General features: G+C 38.7%; 1 protein-coding gene across 2 annotated transcripts in view; it reads right to left on the minus strand.

The window, feature by feature from the left end:
• The window catches only part of PLPPR5 (phospholipid phosphatase related 5), a 219,001-nt gene that overhangs the window by 36,075 nt on the left and 166,174 nt on the right, over positions 1-16,752 (minus strand). For both annotated transcript variants that reach the window (XM_045036261.1, XM_023258933.2), the window contains one exon: positions 4,147-4,323. In XM_045036261.1, coding sequence (XP_044892196.1) covers positions 4,147-4,323 — 177 coding nt within the window. The remainder of the gene's footprint in view (positions 1-4,146; positions 4,324-16,752) is intronic.

A 16,752-nucleotide genomic window follows, 5' to 3' on the forward strand; every position in this document is an offset into this window, starting at 1 on the left:
CAAACCTAGGTTCACATGACTCCCAGAACTCTGTTTTGCTCTCCAAAATATACAGAGGAGGGGCACCGGGTTTTCTCAGTTGGTTAAGTGTCCAACTTTGGCCATGGGCATGATCTCATGGTTTGTGAGTTGGAGCCCCACATGAGGCTCTCTGCTGATAGTGTGGAGCCTCCTTAGGATTCTCTCTCTCTCTCTCTCTCTCTCTCTCCCATCCCCCCTCCCCTACTCACTTTCTCTCTCTCTTAAAATAAATAATAAATGAACTTTAAAAAAATAAAATAAAATTGATACAGAGGAATGGGCATTCTTGCTGAGGCAAACATAGACTTGACAGAACCTTCTGTGATGCAAAGAAAACTGAGTGGATATGAAGTACAGGATTCCACTGCAAGGAGGGAAAATAAACTTGGCTGGGAAGAGCACAGCAGGAATGTTTTGTTTTGTTTTGTTTTGTTTTTTGTCTTGTTACTAGCAACAGATTATGTTCTAATAAGGAGAGAAGCAGAATGGGAGGTATTTGGAGGAGAGTCTGAAGCGAGGCAGCTAGGAACCGAGAGACAGAGGAGGGGTAAAAAGTGCTGATCTTGAAAATTGAGAGGTTATGGTCAGAATGGCCAAGAAATAAGATGTGGAGGAGGTATTTTGTAAGAAATAAACTGAAACCAGATGAATCACCGGGCGTGGGGAATGAACGAGAAGAATGAGTCAAGGCAGATGCTAGACATTGGGTCTGGGTGACTGCGGGATGTGGATGCTTTTAACTGAAACACAGAGGCTTGGAGTACGTTAGTGTTCGTTTATTCTGGAATACTTTCAGAGTTCTGCACACACTGCAAGAAAACTGGAGACACCCCAGGACATTGCAGGCCAGAGCTGTAGACACTGCTCAGAATAAACGTTCTACTTGCCTAAATGAGAAGCTCAGGAATCGTCACGGACTGCTCCCTCTTCTTCGCCTCCATCCTCTCTAGTGTGCCATCGAGCTCCAAACCTTCCACCTCCACAAACCTCTCAGATACCCTCCCTTTTCTCTGTGCTCACACAGGCCCGATTTGTGCCATCTTATTTCCCTGGTTCTGTACAATTTACCTCCTCTATCCTCACCTGGAGTTTCACTTTCCAGCAAACCTATTTTCAAGGCACAAATTGTATCATAGAGTAAAAGAAGCTGAAAAGAAGCAAACTATCATTTATGGAACTAATGTCAGTCATTCGTGTAGCCATTCGTTGAACATACACTATTTTATTTAAAGTTTTAAATCCTCATAAGCTTTAAGGAGGCTTTCACTGGCCTCATTTAAAGAGGAAGAGGGATGCCTGGGTGGCTCAATCCGTAAAGCATCCAACCCTTGGTTTCGGCTCAAGTCATGATCTCACAGTTCGTGATTTCAGGCCCTGTGTCAGGCTCTGTGCTAGCAGCATGGAGCCTTCTTGGGATTCTTTCTCTCTCTCTCCCTCTCTCTCTGCCCTTCCCCTGATCGTGCACTCGCTCTCTCAAAATAAATAAATAAACATTAAAAAACTCAAGAGGAAGAACCTGAGGCTCAGAAAGGTTCAGTAAATTGCTTAAAGGCACAAACCAAATAAAAAAAAGAAGCTGGGATTCAACCAGCTTTAATTTACCTGAATTCTGACAGTGGTTCTCAAATCACCTACATTAAAAATAAAAAATAAAAAAGCCCAGCTTATTCTAACCTACAAGGCCATTCAGGACATTCACCCGGTGTTTTTGTATTTCCCACTCTTGTCACTGACACTGGACAATTGGTGCCACTCCAGGATGCCACCTCCTCTCATGTGCATGTTGTGCCCAGGCCTACAACTGACTAATAGCTCCATAAATGCCTCTTTTATGAAGCATTTTATATTGCTTCTATGCACTGTGCTTTTTGCCCATCATTCCTTATGCCATCATTTAGACCTCTCTATTTTACAAAGCTTTCTTTTTTAAAAAGTGTTTATTTCTTTATTTTGAGAGAAAGAACACGCATGTGTGTGCACATGTGCAAGCGAGGGTTGGAGGGCAGAGAGAGCTAGAGAAAAAAATCCCAAGCATCAAGACTTGGAACTTGATCCCACGAACCACAAGATCATGACCTGAGCTGAAATCAAGAGCTGGATGCTTAACTGACTGAGCCACCCAGATGCCCCACAGACCTTTCAAGTTTATGTATCACCTCCCTTTTCTAACTTTCCCTAATCCCAAAAGAGATCTCTCGAGTATACACACTGATGTCATTACATTTAACCCTCTATAAAACCCTCTGTGTCTATCTTGTTCCACCCAGTTGTGATCTCTTTAAGTACATGGGCTCTAAATTTCTCATGTACTTATCCCCAGCACCAAGCACAGTGCCTGCATTATAACAAGGGTTCAGTAAATGTTTATGCTATGAAGGAAAAGAGGAAGGGAATATTTGATGGAATAACTTATTACTGTCTGACCCCTGAACCAGACTGTAACTCCCACAGGAAATAGATCATGTTTATCTGAGCCTCCTTGCACCCCCAGTTCTTAGCACAGGACTTCACACCTGTAGACACACTCAGAAGTGGTTGTGCATGAAGGAACAAATGTTTTTTAGTTACTACAGTTAAAGCATTATTTTCACATGACCTTTTCATAAGTTCATTGTCTAGGTGTATGGGGATGTCTGAAGGGCCATTATGGAACACTCTGAATAGGTGCAGTAGGCGGGTTTTGAGCCCAAGGGGATCCACAGTCCAACTCGTTCATCACATGCTTCTCAAATGAGGAAGTCACTAGGGTTCTAGATTTGGTCTTGCAAGGTGTTAATATAGTCACTGGAAGTAAAGGGAAGTTGGCAACAGCCACAGGAAGATAAAGCAGGAAGACTGATAAGATGCCAGTGAAGATTCTCTGGACTCATGAGGCTGAAATGCAGTTACATGTGACACTAGTGTTTTGAAATTTTGATGTTTGGTTATTTCTTTTCACAGGATTTATGTAAGGTGTTGGTCTGGTTTTATTTTGTTTTAAATGTTTCAATCTGTGTCAAACTGTGGTGAGTGAAAGCAAGGAAAAGGCTCTGGACCAAGTCTGGGCCCCAGTTTTCCTGAGGCTATAGGATATCTCTGAGAGAGAGACTGGGGTGGGCCTGAGTCTTCCAGGTACCTGGGGAACCAGAGGGGGTGACATCAGGAAGAGAAGTAGCACAGAGTGTGGGGCAGAGATGAGGTCATACTCACCACTCTAACCACAGGAGGTTCTACAGAAAAGAACTGCTTAAAATGCCTGGCACACAAAATTGTTAGCTGGAAAGGTTCATACAAGTTTCTGCTTACTGGTTCTAAACTAGGGAAAGAAGCTGAAGAAGAGAAGTTAAGCGCGAGAAGCAATTTAAATGTAATCAAAATGGAAATAAAGTGGGTTTTTTTTTTCTATTATAATGCGTCAATGCCAAAATATGTTTTGATTTATAGTCTACACATTTTCCCTCTGGGTTAAATGTTATACACTCATACTTATAATGGATTAGTTATTTCTAAAGCCGGACTAAAATGTATTTTCCAACAACCAAAACCTATAGTCATATTCCAAGGAGATTTTATAATAGGAGTAGAGATGGCATGCTCATTTCATTAGAAATCACTACATAGTCTCTTTACTACTTGACAAAATCTGGCTTGAGATGGTACTGTTTTGGAACCCACCCATGGACTTCTAGTTACTGAAGGGAACCAATTCATCTCTCAAACAAGGTTTACCTGTTACCAAGTGCTGTCACACGGCAGTTCAAGGAGAAGACTGTGCTGGGACCCTGGGGGCACTTTGGGATGCTCTAGATACTCCGGGATGAAAAGTGGCCTGAGGAAATTTTAAAATATCCAAGCAATCCAATCTTAAAAAGTACCCAAGGAGGACTGAGCATTTTAGCCCCATTCCATTTTATATGAAAATATTTTGTTCACCTTTAGGTGCAGAATTTATATATTTTTCATCTCCAAATTTGACTTTAGGCAGGACAAATGAGGGAGGAGGAAGAAATGAATGACTTCAAATGTACATATTATAATTTGACCTACCACATTTAGACAAACCCGGTGACTCACACTGGTATTGTCGTAGATGATTATAGAAGGTTCATTAAAAATGCAATGAAATCCAAATAAAGTTCTACTTACCAGAAATACTGCTATAGATATTCCAACCAGAAAGCCTGCTATCACATCGGACCAATGATTTCGATATTCTGCTACTCTGTTGAGTCCAGTAAGAAAGGCCAAACACATTAAGCCCAAACATAAAACGGGCTTAGCAAGTCTTGTTCCTTTGGCTTTGATTGTGTTGGTGATGTACATCTGAAACATTAAATGAAAAAGATAACTTTTCATGAAGGTCTTTTTATGATATACATCTGATATATGTGTGTATGTACACATATATATATTTACAGACATATCTAGGCCTACATGGTCCAAATAATTAACTACAGTTTATGAATTTTTTGAAGGAAGTTTCACAGAAGTAAAACTTAAGAATGGCGATTATTTGGGGTGCTTGGGTGGCTCAGTTGGTTAAGCATCTGACTTCGGCTTAGGTCATACCTTGCAGTTCGTGAGTTCAAGCCCCGTGCTGGGCTCTGTGCTGACAGCTCAGAGACTGGAGCCTGCTTCAGATTCTCCCTATCTCTCTCTCTCTGCCCCTCCCCCACTCATACTCTGTCTCTCTTTCTCTCTTAAAAAAAAAAAAAAAAAAAGGAATGGCCGGGGCGCCTGGGTGGCTCAGTCGGTTAAGTATCTGATTTCGGCTCAGGTCATGATCTCACGGTCTGTGAGTTCAAGACCCATGTCGGACTCTGTGCTGTCAGTTCAGAGCCTGGAGCCTGCATCGGATTCTGTGTCTCCCTCTCTCTCTCTCTCTGCCCCTCCCCCACTCACACTCTGTTTCTCTGTCTCTCAAGAAATAAATAAATGTTAAAAAATATTTCTAAAAAAAGGAATGGTGATTATTTCATTTTACTTACCTGATATTTACTAATGGTCAATTCTTATGTAATATTAATCATCTAGAAACACTCAACACTCATATTCCAAGTGATTTTTTTTTAATTTTCAATGTACCTATTAAACTATTAATATTTAATGATTAATGTAACTTGTTTTATCTGAATTTACATCTTAGATCACTACTGTTAGAAGGGGCAAACTGGTGAACAAGTGTTTTTAATGCTTACATTTTTGTATGCTGTATTGGTAATTCTGTATTGCTGAATTGATAATTCAGAACTTGTGAATGTAGCTATAAAAAATAAAATAAGGTTGATTTTCACTAAATGTCTAGACAGTACGTTGACGAAGGAATTTGAGGCTCAGTGCAGGGCCAGTATTTGCTCTTATGTTGTTATTAGAAATTGTGGAATTACTTTGTTTTAATTAAATTTTATCAGCCAGAATTAGGACAAGAAAGAAACTTAATTACAACCGGGGAAGTGTCTCCTTAAAACAAACAAAACAATTAATAGATACCTGTGTTTTTGGTGTCTTCACATATGCTAATGACGAGCGTATAGTGCCAATTGACTGCACTAAATGAAATGTCCTCAAGTTGCAAAAGTCACCACACTCAAGAATAATTTTGTCTTTCTTTCATTCTTATTTATTGTATAGCTCAATTGCTGATAATTTAAACCTTGTGTTACTACATAAGCAAAGCTGTTGACTGCACGGGAAGTGTGTCAGTTGATACATCAAGTCATTAGTAAAGTAATTATAAAGGAGGTAGCTTTTACAGTACAATACATTGTTATGTTGTTGATGTCAGTGGGTATCTAACACTGATGATATACTCAGAAAAAATACTTAGAGATGCATTTAATCACTTGCCTATTGTTCTGTGTTGAATAAAAAAAATACACTTGCCTAAGAGATTAAACCAAACATCAGCGCTTAAGTTTTTACTTCACAGCAGCCATTTCAGAATGCTATGAAATCCAGTAATTATCTCTCCCCCCCCACCCCGCCTTTTTTTTTTTTTCTGGGCAAAGTTTGCAGCCCTGTTAGCTGCCAGAAGAGGCTGCATGAATATTTAAACAGCCCATGTGATACAAGGATTCTATCTATCCAAGTTCTAGCCCTTTGCAGTCGCTCTCAGGTCCCAATATTCTGGGGCGGCGGGGGGGGGGGGGGGTGAAGAGGAGGGTGGGAAGCTGAATTGTTCATCTTGGCCTTGCAACCTTAGGTCTGTATATTCTAAGCCTGTGCTTGGAAGAGCTGAATAATTTCAGTTACGAAAGATAAGTATACATGAGACGGAAACAAAAAGAGACAAGAAACAGAAAATGATACTCTGCCATCCCGAGAGAAGGTATTAAAGAGTTCTGCCCACACAAATAACAAGGGAGGGATATCACACTACTTCAGGTTTCCAGTGATGCATCTAATGGAATAATTCCTTATTTGACTAGTGCACCCAAATAGGGAGTGAAATTTGGGCTGCTCGTGAGATTTTCTTTAACATAGCTATACGGCTGATTAATTATTTCTTACTTTTGCATTTCTTCACATTTGTCAGAACTCTAAACATACCCTATCCTTACTAAGACAAAATAAGGTGGAATGACAATTGATCAGTACTAATATTGCTAATAATCATTGTAGCTTTGATTTAATGAGTGATCCCTGTTCAAGGCAATGTTCTAAGTATTTTACATTAATTATCTTATTAAATTCTTGAAATAGCAATATAAGTCAGATCTCATCATTTCCTTCATGTTATAGATGAAAAAATTGAATCAAGATAAAGCTTATAATGAAGAAAACACAATCTGACTATTGGGGTGGCACTGTTGAGAACAGAGAATGTAAATGAGAAATAAGGCACCTCTTAGTCTCTCTGTCTTCTTTCTTTACTGATTTCTTGCATGGAGGAAATGGCCAATGGACATAAGCTGAGTATGAGTGAATGCAACAGAGGTGAAGTCAAAGATAGGAGAAAGGAGGCTGCTTTCGTATCATAAGGTGAGGCTACGTCTATACTCTGCTATTAGGGAGAAATAAGAAATAATGTAGGGGTGCCTGGGTGGCTCAGTTGGTTAAGCATCTGACTCTTGGGCTCAGGTCATGATCTCACAGTTTGTGGGATAGAGCCCCACGTCAGGCTCCATGGTGACAGAGCAGAACCTGCTTGGGATTCTCTGTCCCTCTCTCTCTCTCTCTCTCTGCCCCCTCCCCCACTCATGTTCTCTTTCTTCCTCAAAATAAATAAATAAACATTAAAAAAAAGGTAATGTAACTATGGTGTGTATGGAAAATCTACAGAATCTATATGGTTTTGGAAAGCATTTGTCTTCCCCTTCATCCTCAAAGGCCATCTCAGATACTTGTCCAAGTTGTGTACACTTATAGCAATCTATAAGCTTGGGAGATGCCTCTCTGAAGTCTCTTTTGAGTGTTTGCTCTAATTGCTCTAATGACTCAGCATTGGTTATAGGAAGTCCAAAGATATAGTCAAGCCATTACGCAAACTCACGAAAAAGCTTCTTTATGAGGAATAGCCTGGGAATTTGGCTCTTCCTCCACAGATTCCCACTTAATGACCAGACTCAGAATGGAAAAAGATTGCATTTTAAAGGTTATGGGAAAAGGTGACATTTGTTCAAACACATTCAACTTTAAGGTGGATTATAGCATTGCTTTATAATACATAGATTTTTCTGGCACATAATCAGCATGGATGTCACAAAAGAAAAATTAGAGAGTTTTCACTTCTACTCAGCAACTCTTTGGTACTTTATGAATGTAAGTGCCTTTTACCCAGTCTAATTGTGTTATTCTTACAGAAAGTCTATTATTCCTAATTTGCAGAAGAGGAAATTATGGCATAAGAATCTATTAAGCAAGTTGGATACAGTACAGAAATTGATTATTTATGCTCTCTTGGTCTTTAATTCACTTATGAAACCATCTAGGTTAACCAGATGTCAACATGTAGCTAAAATAAAACACAAACAGAAGACTATGATTTGAGCAAGATGAAATCCACTCAGTCCTTAAGGGTCAGTGGATGCTCACTAGCTTGCAGGTGTCCCCATTATCTAAACATTATTAGCAGTCCTTGTTCGTCCATTCCATGAGTATTTATTAGCACAAAGATGCAGAAGCCAAAGCTGATCATTTGCTCTCTGCTAACAGCCTGATATATATTCTTCTACACCTTTCTCTTTGCCTATACAAATAGACACAATAACTTACACACACATATAGAGGGGTTGTGCTTGTTTGCTTTTGCTAAAATGTAATCATAATGCCCATGTTATTCAGTAATGTGAATTGACTCACTTCGGATAATAAACATCCATCTGTTGGGTAAGTTGAGAAAGTACCATATAATATTAAAATGACTATTATAGGGGCACCTGGGTGGCTCAGTGGGTTGAGTGTCCGACTTTTAATTTTGGCTCAGGTCTCATGGATCTCACGGTTTGTAAGATTGAGTCCTGCATTGGGCTGTGCACTGACAGCATGGAGCCTGCTTGGGATTCTCTCTCTCCCTCTCTCTCTCTCAAAATAAATAAATAAATAAATTTTTAAAAATGATACTATTATATAAGTAAATAAAAACAGACAAACATTTGTGTTTGTTAAGCACCTACTTCCTATACACCTGAAACTGTTACTTCAAGAGGAGACATCTATGGTGAGATCCAGAAGGATGAGTATGAGAGTTCCCAGTAAAGGGGAAGTGGCGGGGGTTGGGTGGGGGTGGGGGGAGGTGTCCTAGACCCAGGGGACAGCAGTGATACCCCTGCTATGTGCTCTCCAAGAATCTTGTCTGTCCTTTCTCAGAACACTTACCACCATGCACGGTGTTTATTCATTTTAGTTGTTTCCTTCACTAGAGTGAAGATACAGAAGTGAAATCTGGGTTCTGCATTATAAACACTGTGATAAGTTAGCACTTTGCCTGACACACAGTGAGCACTCAATAAAGCCTTACTGGACTTTCTGAATAAAAGAATGAATAAAATGAAAGTGCAAATGTGCAGGGAAAGGAGAATAGGGTATTTCAATCATAGCATTTTTTACTATCTGAAATCATGTTATCCATTTCTATGTATATATGTTTATCTGTTCCCTCCATTAGAATATTCCATTAGGATGGAACCTACATCCATTCACCATTCTGCCTGATATGTATAGATCACCTTCTACATAGTACGTATTCAAAATTATTGCATGAATGAATGCTTGAATGGCATGCTTGGGGAAAAGTGAATTTCTGAACTCTTATATAGTCTGAAAGTACATATCACTAGCTGAAATTGTCTGGTGCATGTATTTGTTTACTTGCTATTGTCTTTCTCCTTCTTGTCTATTTCATACTTCCTGGAGCCATACCTGGTGCAGGGAGGCACCTATGATAAGAGAAATATAGCTCCCTGAAGGTTCCCACACACTAATCCTATGAAACAGAGGAAGGGAGCCATAAGCTAAGGAATTCCGATAAACCCTAGAAGCTGGAAAAATCAAAGAATGAATTCCCCCCTAGAGCCTCCTGAAGGAGTGCAGTTGGGCTGAACCCTTGATTTTATCCCGGTGAGACCCATGTTGGATTTCAGAACAGCAGAACTCTAAGATGATAAATTTGGGTTAATTCACTAAGTTTGTGGTAATCTGTCATGATGTCAAAAGAAAACTACTACTTTCAATCAATATCTGCTCAGTGTGTGAATCAAAAAATGTACTGGGATTTGTAAAACTGATCCTGAGGAGGAGAGAACTGTGGCCTAGTGAGTAGCTCATCTGTTTTGCAACCAAAAGGACGCGGTTTAATTACTATCTCTGCCACTTACGTAGATAAGCCTTGTTTAAGCCTCGGTCTCCTTATGTACGAAAGGTAAATGCTAGTGAAAGTATCACCACACAGTACTGAAAGGAGTAAACGACATCATATAGGTAAAGTTCTTAGCACAGAGCTTGGCCCACAGTGAGTACCTAGTAACTGTAGAGGTGAAGTCAGGGCGAGGCTGAAGAACACAGGAAGCCCAGGACCTATCGTGCTGTGTGACGGTGAAGGCAGTGCCTGGTGAATGGGCATAATTGGGTTTTTGGTGTCACTGTGATCAAGCATGTGGAGAACTTGGTTTCTTCTCTTGTTTCTATACTTCTTGCACTTTTTCCATATGCCATTTTGCCATTTTTCCCACTCTTCTAAGTTTTCTGTCTAAAGAGAGCCACTAATTATTTCTTTGCAGGTAGTTGCCACCTACTTTATCCTTTGCCTCTTCTTTCTCATAGACTAAATGGCCTCAATTCCACCCATCAGTATGGAAATAACTCTGTGGCCAGACCCCTCAGCAACATGACATTTTTTTTTTAATTTTTTTTTTCAACGTTTATTTTTTTTGGGACAGAGAGAGACAGAGCATGAACGGGGGAGGGGCAGAGAGAGAGGGAGACACAGAATCGGAAACAGGCTCCAGGCTCTGAGCCATCAGCCCAGAGCCTGACGCGGGGCTCGAACTCACGGACCGCGAGATCGTGACCTGGCTGAAGTCAGACGCTTAACCGACTGCGCCACCCAGGCGCCCCAACATGACATTCTTTCTAGTGCTTTTGACATATTCTAGTCCTCCTCCCAAAATGCAGAGTCCAAAATTAAGTCCCCAGTGCATATCCACTCTGATCAGCCTGGAGTGCAACTGTAACTTTTCTGGATTGCATCCTATGGTCTTACTCGTAGATCTATATTTCACAATTAGGTTAGGACTGGATTATCTTCAAACTGATTTCCAGGTTTTGACTATTTTGATTAGTACAATCTAAAAAAGGAATTGGTTTTTTTGCTTTTCTTTTTTAACAACAATATACCACTACTGGTCAGAGTGTTTGTGATTTACTAAATTGTTTGTGATTCTATCTTACGGACTGATGCCCTAGCAAGTTCCCCTCATTGTGGACTCCTGGGATTACTCAAAAAAATCAAACTTCTTAACTGTTTGCAAAATTACATTCTGCCCTGTCAAGACCAGTTTGAACTTTTAGGATGCCATCTATCATATTAGTGCTTTCTCTGAGCTTCTCATTAGCTCCATACAGATCATCGCTAACAAGACAGCATCAAAGGTGGAACTTCATGGCACTCCACCAGAGATTTAGTAGCAAATGTGTACAGGGACATTGAACACCATCTTTTAGGTTCATTTATTAAGCCAGCTGTGCAATGTCCTGAAAGTCTTATTGTTGCATCCATACTTATCCACATTCATAGATTTGCCAAGCAGCAATGTGAAGCTGCCTGACAGGGTATATAACAGAATGGTGATGGGAGGTAATGTGATCATGGAAAGGCCATAGACTTTGCAGCAGACAGATTTGTGTTCACATAATTCAGACCTTTCAGGGCTGTGATAGGGGACTGCAATGAACAGTAGTATATTGAAGCCATAAATTTTATATACAACAATCTAGATTGTATAAAGCATACAGCTACCTTATTTTCCATCACTGACCTAAACTTCATCATGAGCATCCATCCAAGACTGAATAGGAATGAAATAGGGGAGGGAGGAATGTTTAATAAACCCTCAGTTGTTCTCAGCTTCTCACTCTTCCCTTTCCAGCAAAATGGCACTCCAGCTGCAGGACTGTGTGGCCCAAGTGGGGAGGCAATCTCAGAGCAGCCACAGGGCTGTCCTACAGAGTGGCCTCTTCATCTTTGCTGGTTCCCACTGCCCTATGCATCTCCTACTTGGTCTCCACAGTTTGCTCTAATGACAACTATTGCTAATGTCCTTGTGAGCCCATACTGACTTGTTCCATCGAGGCTCACATGCAATAAAAATCCTCTGTATCTCCAGCACATCTGCTTTCTAGCCCCAGGTGGGTTATCTGTCCTCCCCAGCTATGTTACACGGTACTCTGGTTTCCATGATGCCTATCTTTTCTGCTGCCTGCACTACCTGCTCTAGAGATGCATTGAGAATGAATTCTTCCAGTTTTAAGCCAGAAATGAGGTATAAGCGCAACTATTTTTTTTTCTTCAACTTTTCTGGAGTTTCTATTATCTGTTATCTATTAACTGTAATCTGTTATCTATTATCTATTCAATTTCCTTCTCAGGCTTTCTAGCCTAAGGGCACTCACCCAAATGATCACATCTGCCATTCCGTCCTTTCTCTCCTCCAGTCTTCCCACTTCCTAGGCCCAGAAATGCACCTTCTCCTCACCTAGGTTGACAATAACATCTCTTACATTATATCCTATGTTCTCTCTATTACTGTCTTATAATACTCAGATCTTCAAATTTTGCTTTTGGTATGTAAAGGTAGCTTTGGAATTTAGAAATTCCTTTTCTCTTTTGACAAAGAGAGATTTGATTATTAAAACCAAACAGTGTCTTCCTTTTTGATCGATACTGTCTCATCTCTTTCCCACCTTCCCCCAGATTTACTGAGGTATAATTTGTAAATAAAAATGTATATACTTAGTGTATACAACTTGATGTTTTGATATATGTATGCATTGTTAAGTAATCATCACAATCAAGCTAACTAATATATCCATTATCTCATACAGTTACCATTTTGTATGTATGTGTGCAGTGGGAACATTTAAGATCTACCTGCCCTCTTAATAAATTTTAAGTATACAATACAGTATTGTGAACTATAGTCACATTGCTGAACCTTAAATCTCTGTGTGGTACATATAGTACATATACAATGGAATACTATTCTGCCTGGAAAAAAAAAAGGAAAAGGACATCCTACCATTTGTGACAACATGGATGAACCTGAAGGACATGATGCTAAGTGAAATCAGCCAGGCACAGAAAGACAAATACTGCATGACCTCTCTTTGTGGAATCAAAAATAGTCAAACCCACAGAGCAGTGAATAGACTGGTAGTATCCTGGAACTGGGGAAATGGGAGATGGGGAGATGTTGGCCCTTGTCTTATGGTCCATCCTTCTCAAAGGCACTGAAGAATAGATGAGAAATCCTAGAGCCATATTGTTCAATATGGTAGCCACTAGCTACTATAGCAATTTAGCACTTGAAATGTGGCTAGTGGAACCAAGGGATTGAATTTTTATTTTTAATTAACTTTAGCTAATTTAAATTTCAAAACTGGCACTTTATTTGATTAGAAAAAAATTTTTAATTTAAAAAAAATTATAAATTTCTAATTTTAAATTAGAAAAATCACAATTTTTTTTTTTTATTTTTAGAGAAAAAGAGTGTAAGTGGGTGACAGGGCTGAGGAAGAGAGATAGAGAATCTTAAACAGGGCTCCAATCCAACTCAGGGCTCAATCCCATGACTTTGGGATCATGACCTAGGCCAAAATCAAAAGTTGGATGCTTAACCTACTAAGCCACACAGGCACACCGCTGAAAAATTCCAAATTAAAAAATTTGGAGCAAGCTGGGTATGAGCATCTAGTTTTTACACTGTAAATTTTATGAAATCTAAATTACAGATAAAATATTTCAGATGAAAATTTAGTGTCTGAATAGAGATGTACTGCAAGTGTCAAGTATACACTGGATTTTGAAAACTTTGCCAAAAAAGGAAAGCAAAATATCTCATTAATAATTTTTATGTTAATGTTGAAATGGTAGTAAATATGGATACACTCAGTTATACAAAATATATTATAAAATTAATCTCATCTTTTTAAAAACTTCTTAAATGTGATTACTAAAACATTAAAAATCCTATATGTGATTCATTTTGTGTTTGTACTGGATAATCTGTATAATCTTGGATAATGCTGACCTGAATAAGAGTGTCATGATTTAAGGGAAATGAAAATATACCAGTTAATTATAAATAAAAAAAAGATTGTATGCTTTTCAGCATTTATTTCTACTTTGTTATTTCTATTATTGCATTGGCTGGGCTTGGGCACTGAACCTAAAACCATTTTTTAGGGCACCTGTGCTTTGTCAAACAATAGTTATTTATATTTCTGTACCTGTATTTATCTTGTATATCTATTAATATATTACAGCTTAAGTAGCATAATGTAGTAAAGTGATATTTGGGAATTATTTTGAATTTCAGAGTCTAGAATTAGAATTTCAGGTTCTAATTATCTTAACAGCTACTTTTTAATGTTTGACCTCATCAAGTTATTCATTTGTTTCGTATTTTACAGATACCCCTTAGGTACTTGAAAGATTCCATAGGAGGAAAAGCTCAACTTTATGAGTGTAATATTCTAGACTAAAATGTCAATCTACCTTTGATTATTTCTGTGACTTTAGACAGATACTTAACTTCCCTGAGTCTTATTTTTATATCCTTTGTAAAATGAAAATGACAATAACAGTTTGTAGGATTTAGCACAGAAACTGCACAAAGAATATAAGTTTTGGCACCATGAAGATTTTTGTTTATTTTGTGGCTCGAATATACCTAAAGGATTAAAAAGATATTATTTAGATTAAAACTATATATTTGCTGGGAGAACTAACAAATTCAATTACCTCCCATATGGGCATGGGGGTAAAGGTCCTCAAACATATTGTCATTGAAAAATGAAGGGCAGTCACCCATTTCCTTACAATATACTTAGTGGGTACCTAACAAAAGATTACATAATCACGAACACAGAATTGATCATGTAGTTGATGCCCTTGAATGGGCAACAGTAGGGAGTTACAAATGTGGTGTAAGTAACAACACCCTCAGTGTTCAGGACCAGCTGGTACATGCAGTTAAGATCAGAATATGCTCAGTGACTCAGCTGCCCCCAGCACAATGGCCAATTGATGGTTTGGTTGTAAATAGCAGCCCCTTCATCACTGACACATTTACCTTATCCCTGAAGTGCAGCCGTGGCTGATTTTACATGGAGACCATTTCTGTGATCCCCTGATAAATATATTGTATGCGTCGCACTTCATCTATCAGCTAGAAAAATAAAAAACACTTTTACCTGACATTTTCTATGTCATCTATAAAATTAAGAACTGTACATATTCACCATTTAACATTTGTTTTCCATAGACCACATTAAAAGTAAGATGGTATTTAAATAAAGATGTGGGGGGGGGGGGAGGCGGGGTGCCTCAATTGGTTAAGCATCTGACTTCAGCTCAGGTTATGATCTCACGGTTCATGGGTTCAAGCCCCGCGTTGGGCTCTGTGCATAGAGCTCAGAGCCTGGAGCCTGCTTTGGAGTCTGTGTCTCCATCTCTCTCTTCCACTCCCCCACTTACTCTCTGTCTCTCTCAAAAGTAAATAAACATTAAAAAAAATTAAATAAAGATAGGCTGCCATCTTATTTCTGATTGTGATGCAAGGAAAAGAAAGCTATGCCATGTGTGAGGAGTTACATGCAAGAAAAAGATATTTGATTCCTATGATTTGAAAAACTCTGGCATTTGTAAGATTTAAAGTTTGCTGGCTAATAAGTAAGGAACTAAAATTAATACGTAAAAGACTGATCTGGAGATCTTTAAATACTACAAAAGTGTGCATTTGACTGCTAGATGAATTTAAGAATCAGTTTTAGTTAACTTAAAGGCAAATGAAGAAAACAGAACCTGCAAGAGTCTTAAAATACACAAATAAACTTCAGTTTAATGTCAGGGACAAGAAATCAGTGGTAAAACAGTGAAAGCCCATCTCAAATATCTCTGCCTAATCCTCAAAAGTGTTTGAATTTGTAGATCTTAGGATTCACATGGTCTTTCAGACTTTCTTCGGTTAAGGAAAGAAACTATAATTACGAATGTGTGATTGGTTATTCATATATATGATCTCTGTATGATGTGCGCTATGTATGTCTATATAACATAAAGAATCAGACAAATTTTAAATGTTAAGAACTGGATTCGCATCTTGAGATATCATCTTAAGTTATACAATAACAGGAAAAGATTCATATCATAAACAGATAAATGTCCTATCACAATGAGGACAAGAAATGTGTGCCACAAGACATGCACACACACACAGTCTCATGGTCATTGTGTTTATGTGAATTGAAAAAAAATATATACATATATGCAACCAGCATATATATAATATATTATATATATTGTATATATATTACATTGCATATATATATATATATATATATATATATATATATATATATACACGCAACCAGCAACAAAGTACTTTATCAATTTTACACTAATTTCAATAAACATCATAAATATTAACCACAGCTTGATATTTCGAGGTAATTGAACAGTGTACTTGTAGGATATCACTGACCTAGTTCCTAACACTCATCTGTGGCTAAATCACAGGAGTCAGGAGATTTTCTAGTTGGTCACCCAGGGATCTTGGGAGGCACCTTCTTTACCCCGCTCTCAGTGTTGGAGGTTTCCCTCCCTCATTCCCTCAGTTTTCATTTAACTAAAAGCTGCCTAGATCCATCCTATCGTACTCTAATCCCATTTCCAGCTTTCACCTCAGTCTCCCTCAAGAAGAAGATAGGAAGTGGAAAGCATGAGCTCCTGTGTCTGGTTACTCTTCTCCCACATCCTCCAGCCTCTACCCCTCACCCCAAGGGTCTAGGTTTGGGGCAACCAAGTTGTCACATGTCAAAACATCCCTCTCTCCCAGGTGCCTGCTCTTCATCTCAAATCACATTCTCAGCCTGGGTCCCAGGTGTTGGGGGAGAGTGATCTTCTCATCTTGCTATCCAGCTTTAGGTTTCATAATAACTACTGTGAAAAGACATCATTTTTGTATTGAAACGATATATTTTTCCTCTCCTTTGCTAGCTTATGAGGGGTAGAAACACCCTTTCTTCTTTGTCATC

The sequence above is a fragment of the Felis catus genome, chromosome C1 (genome assembly GCF_018350175.1).
Source record: "Felis catus isolate Fca126 chromosome C1, F.catus_Fca126_mat1.0, whole genome shotgun sequence".
NCBI classification, from domain to species: Eukaryota; Metazoa; Chordata; class Mammalia; order Carnivora; family Felidae; genus Felis; species Felis catus.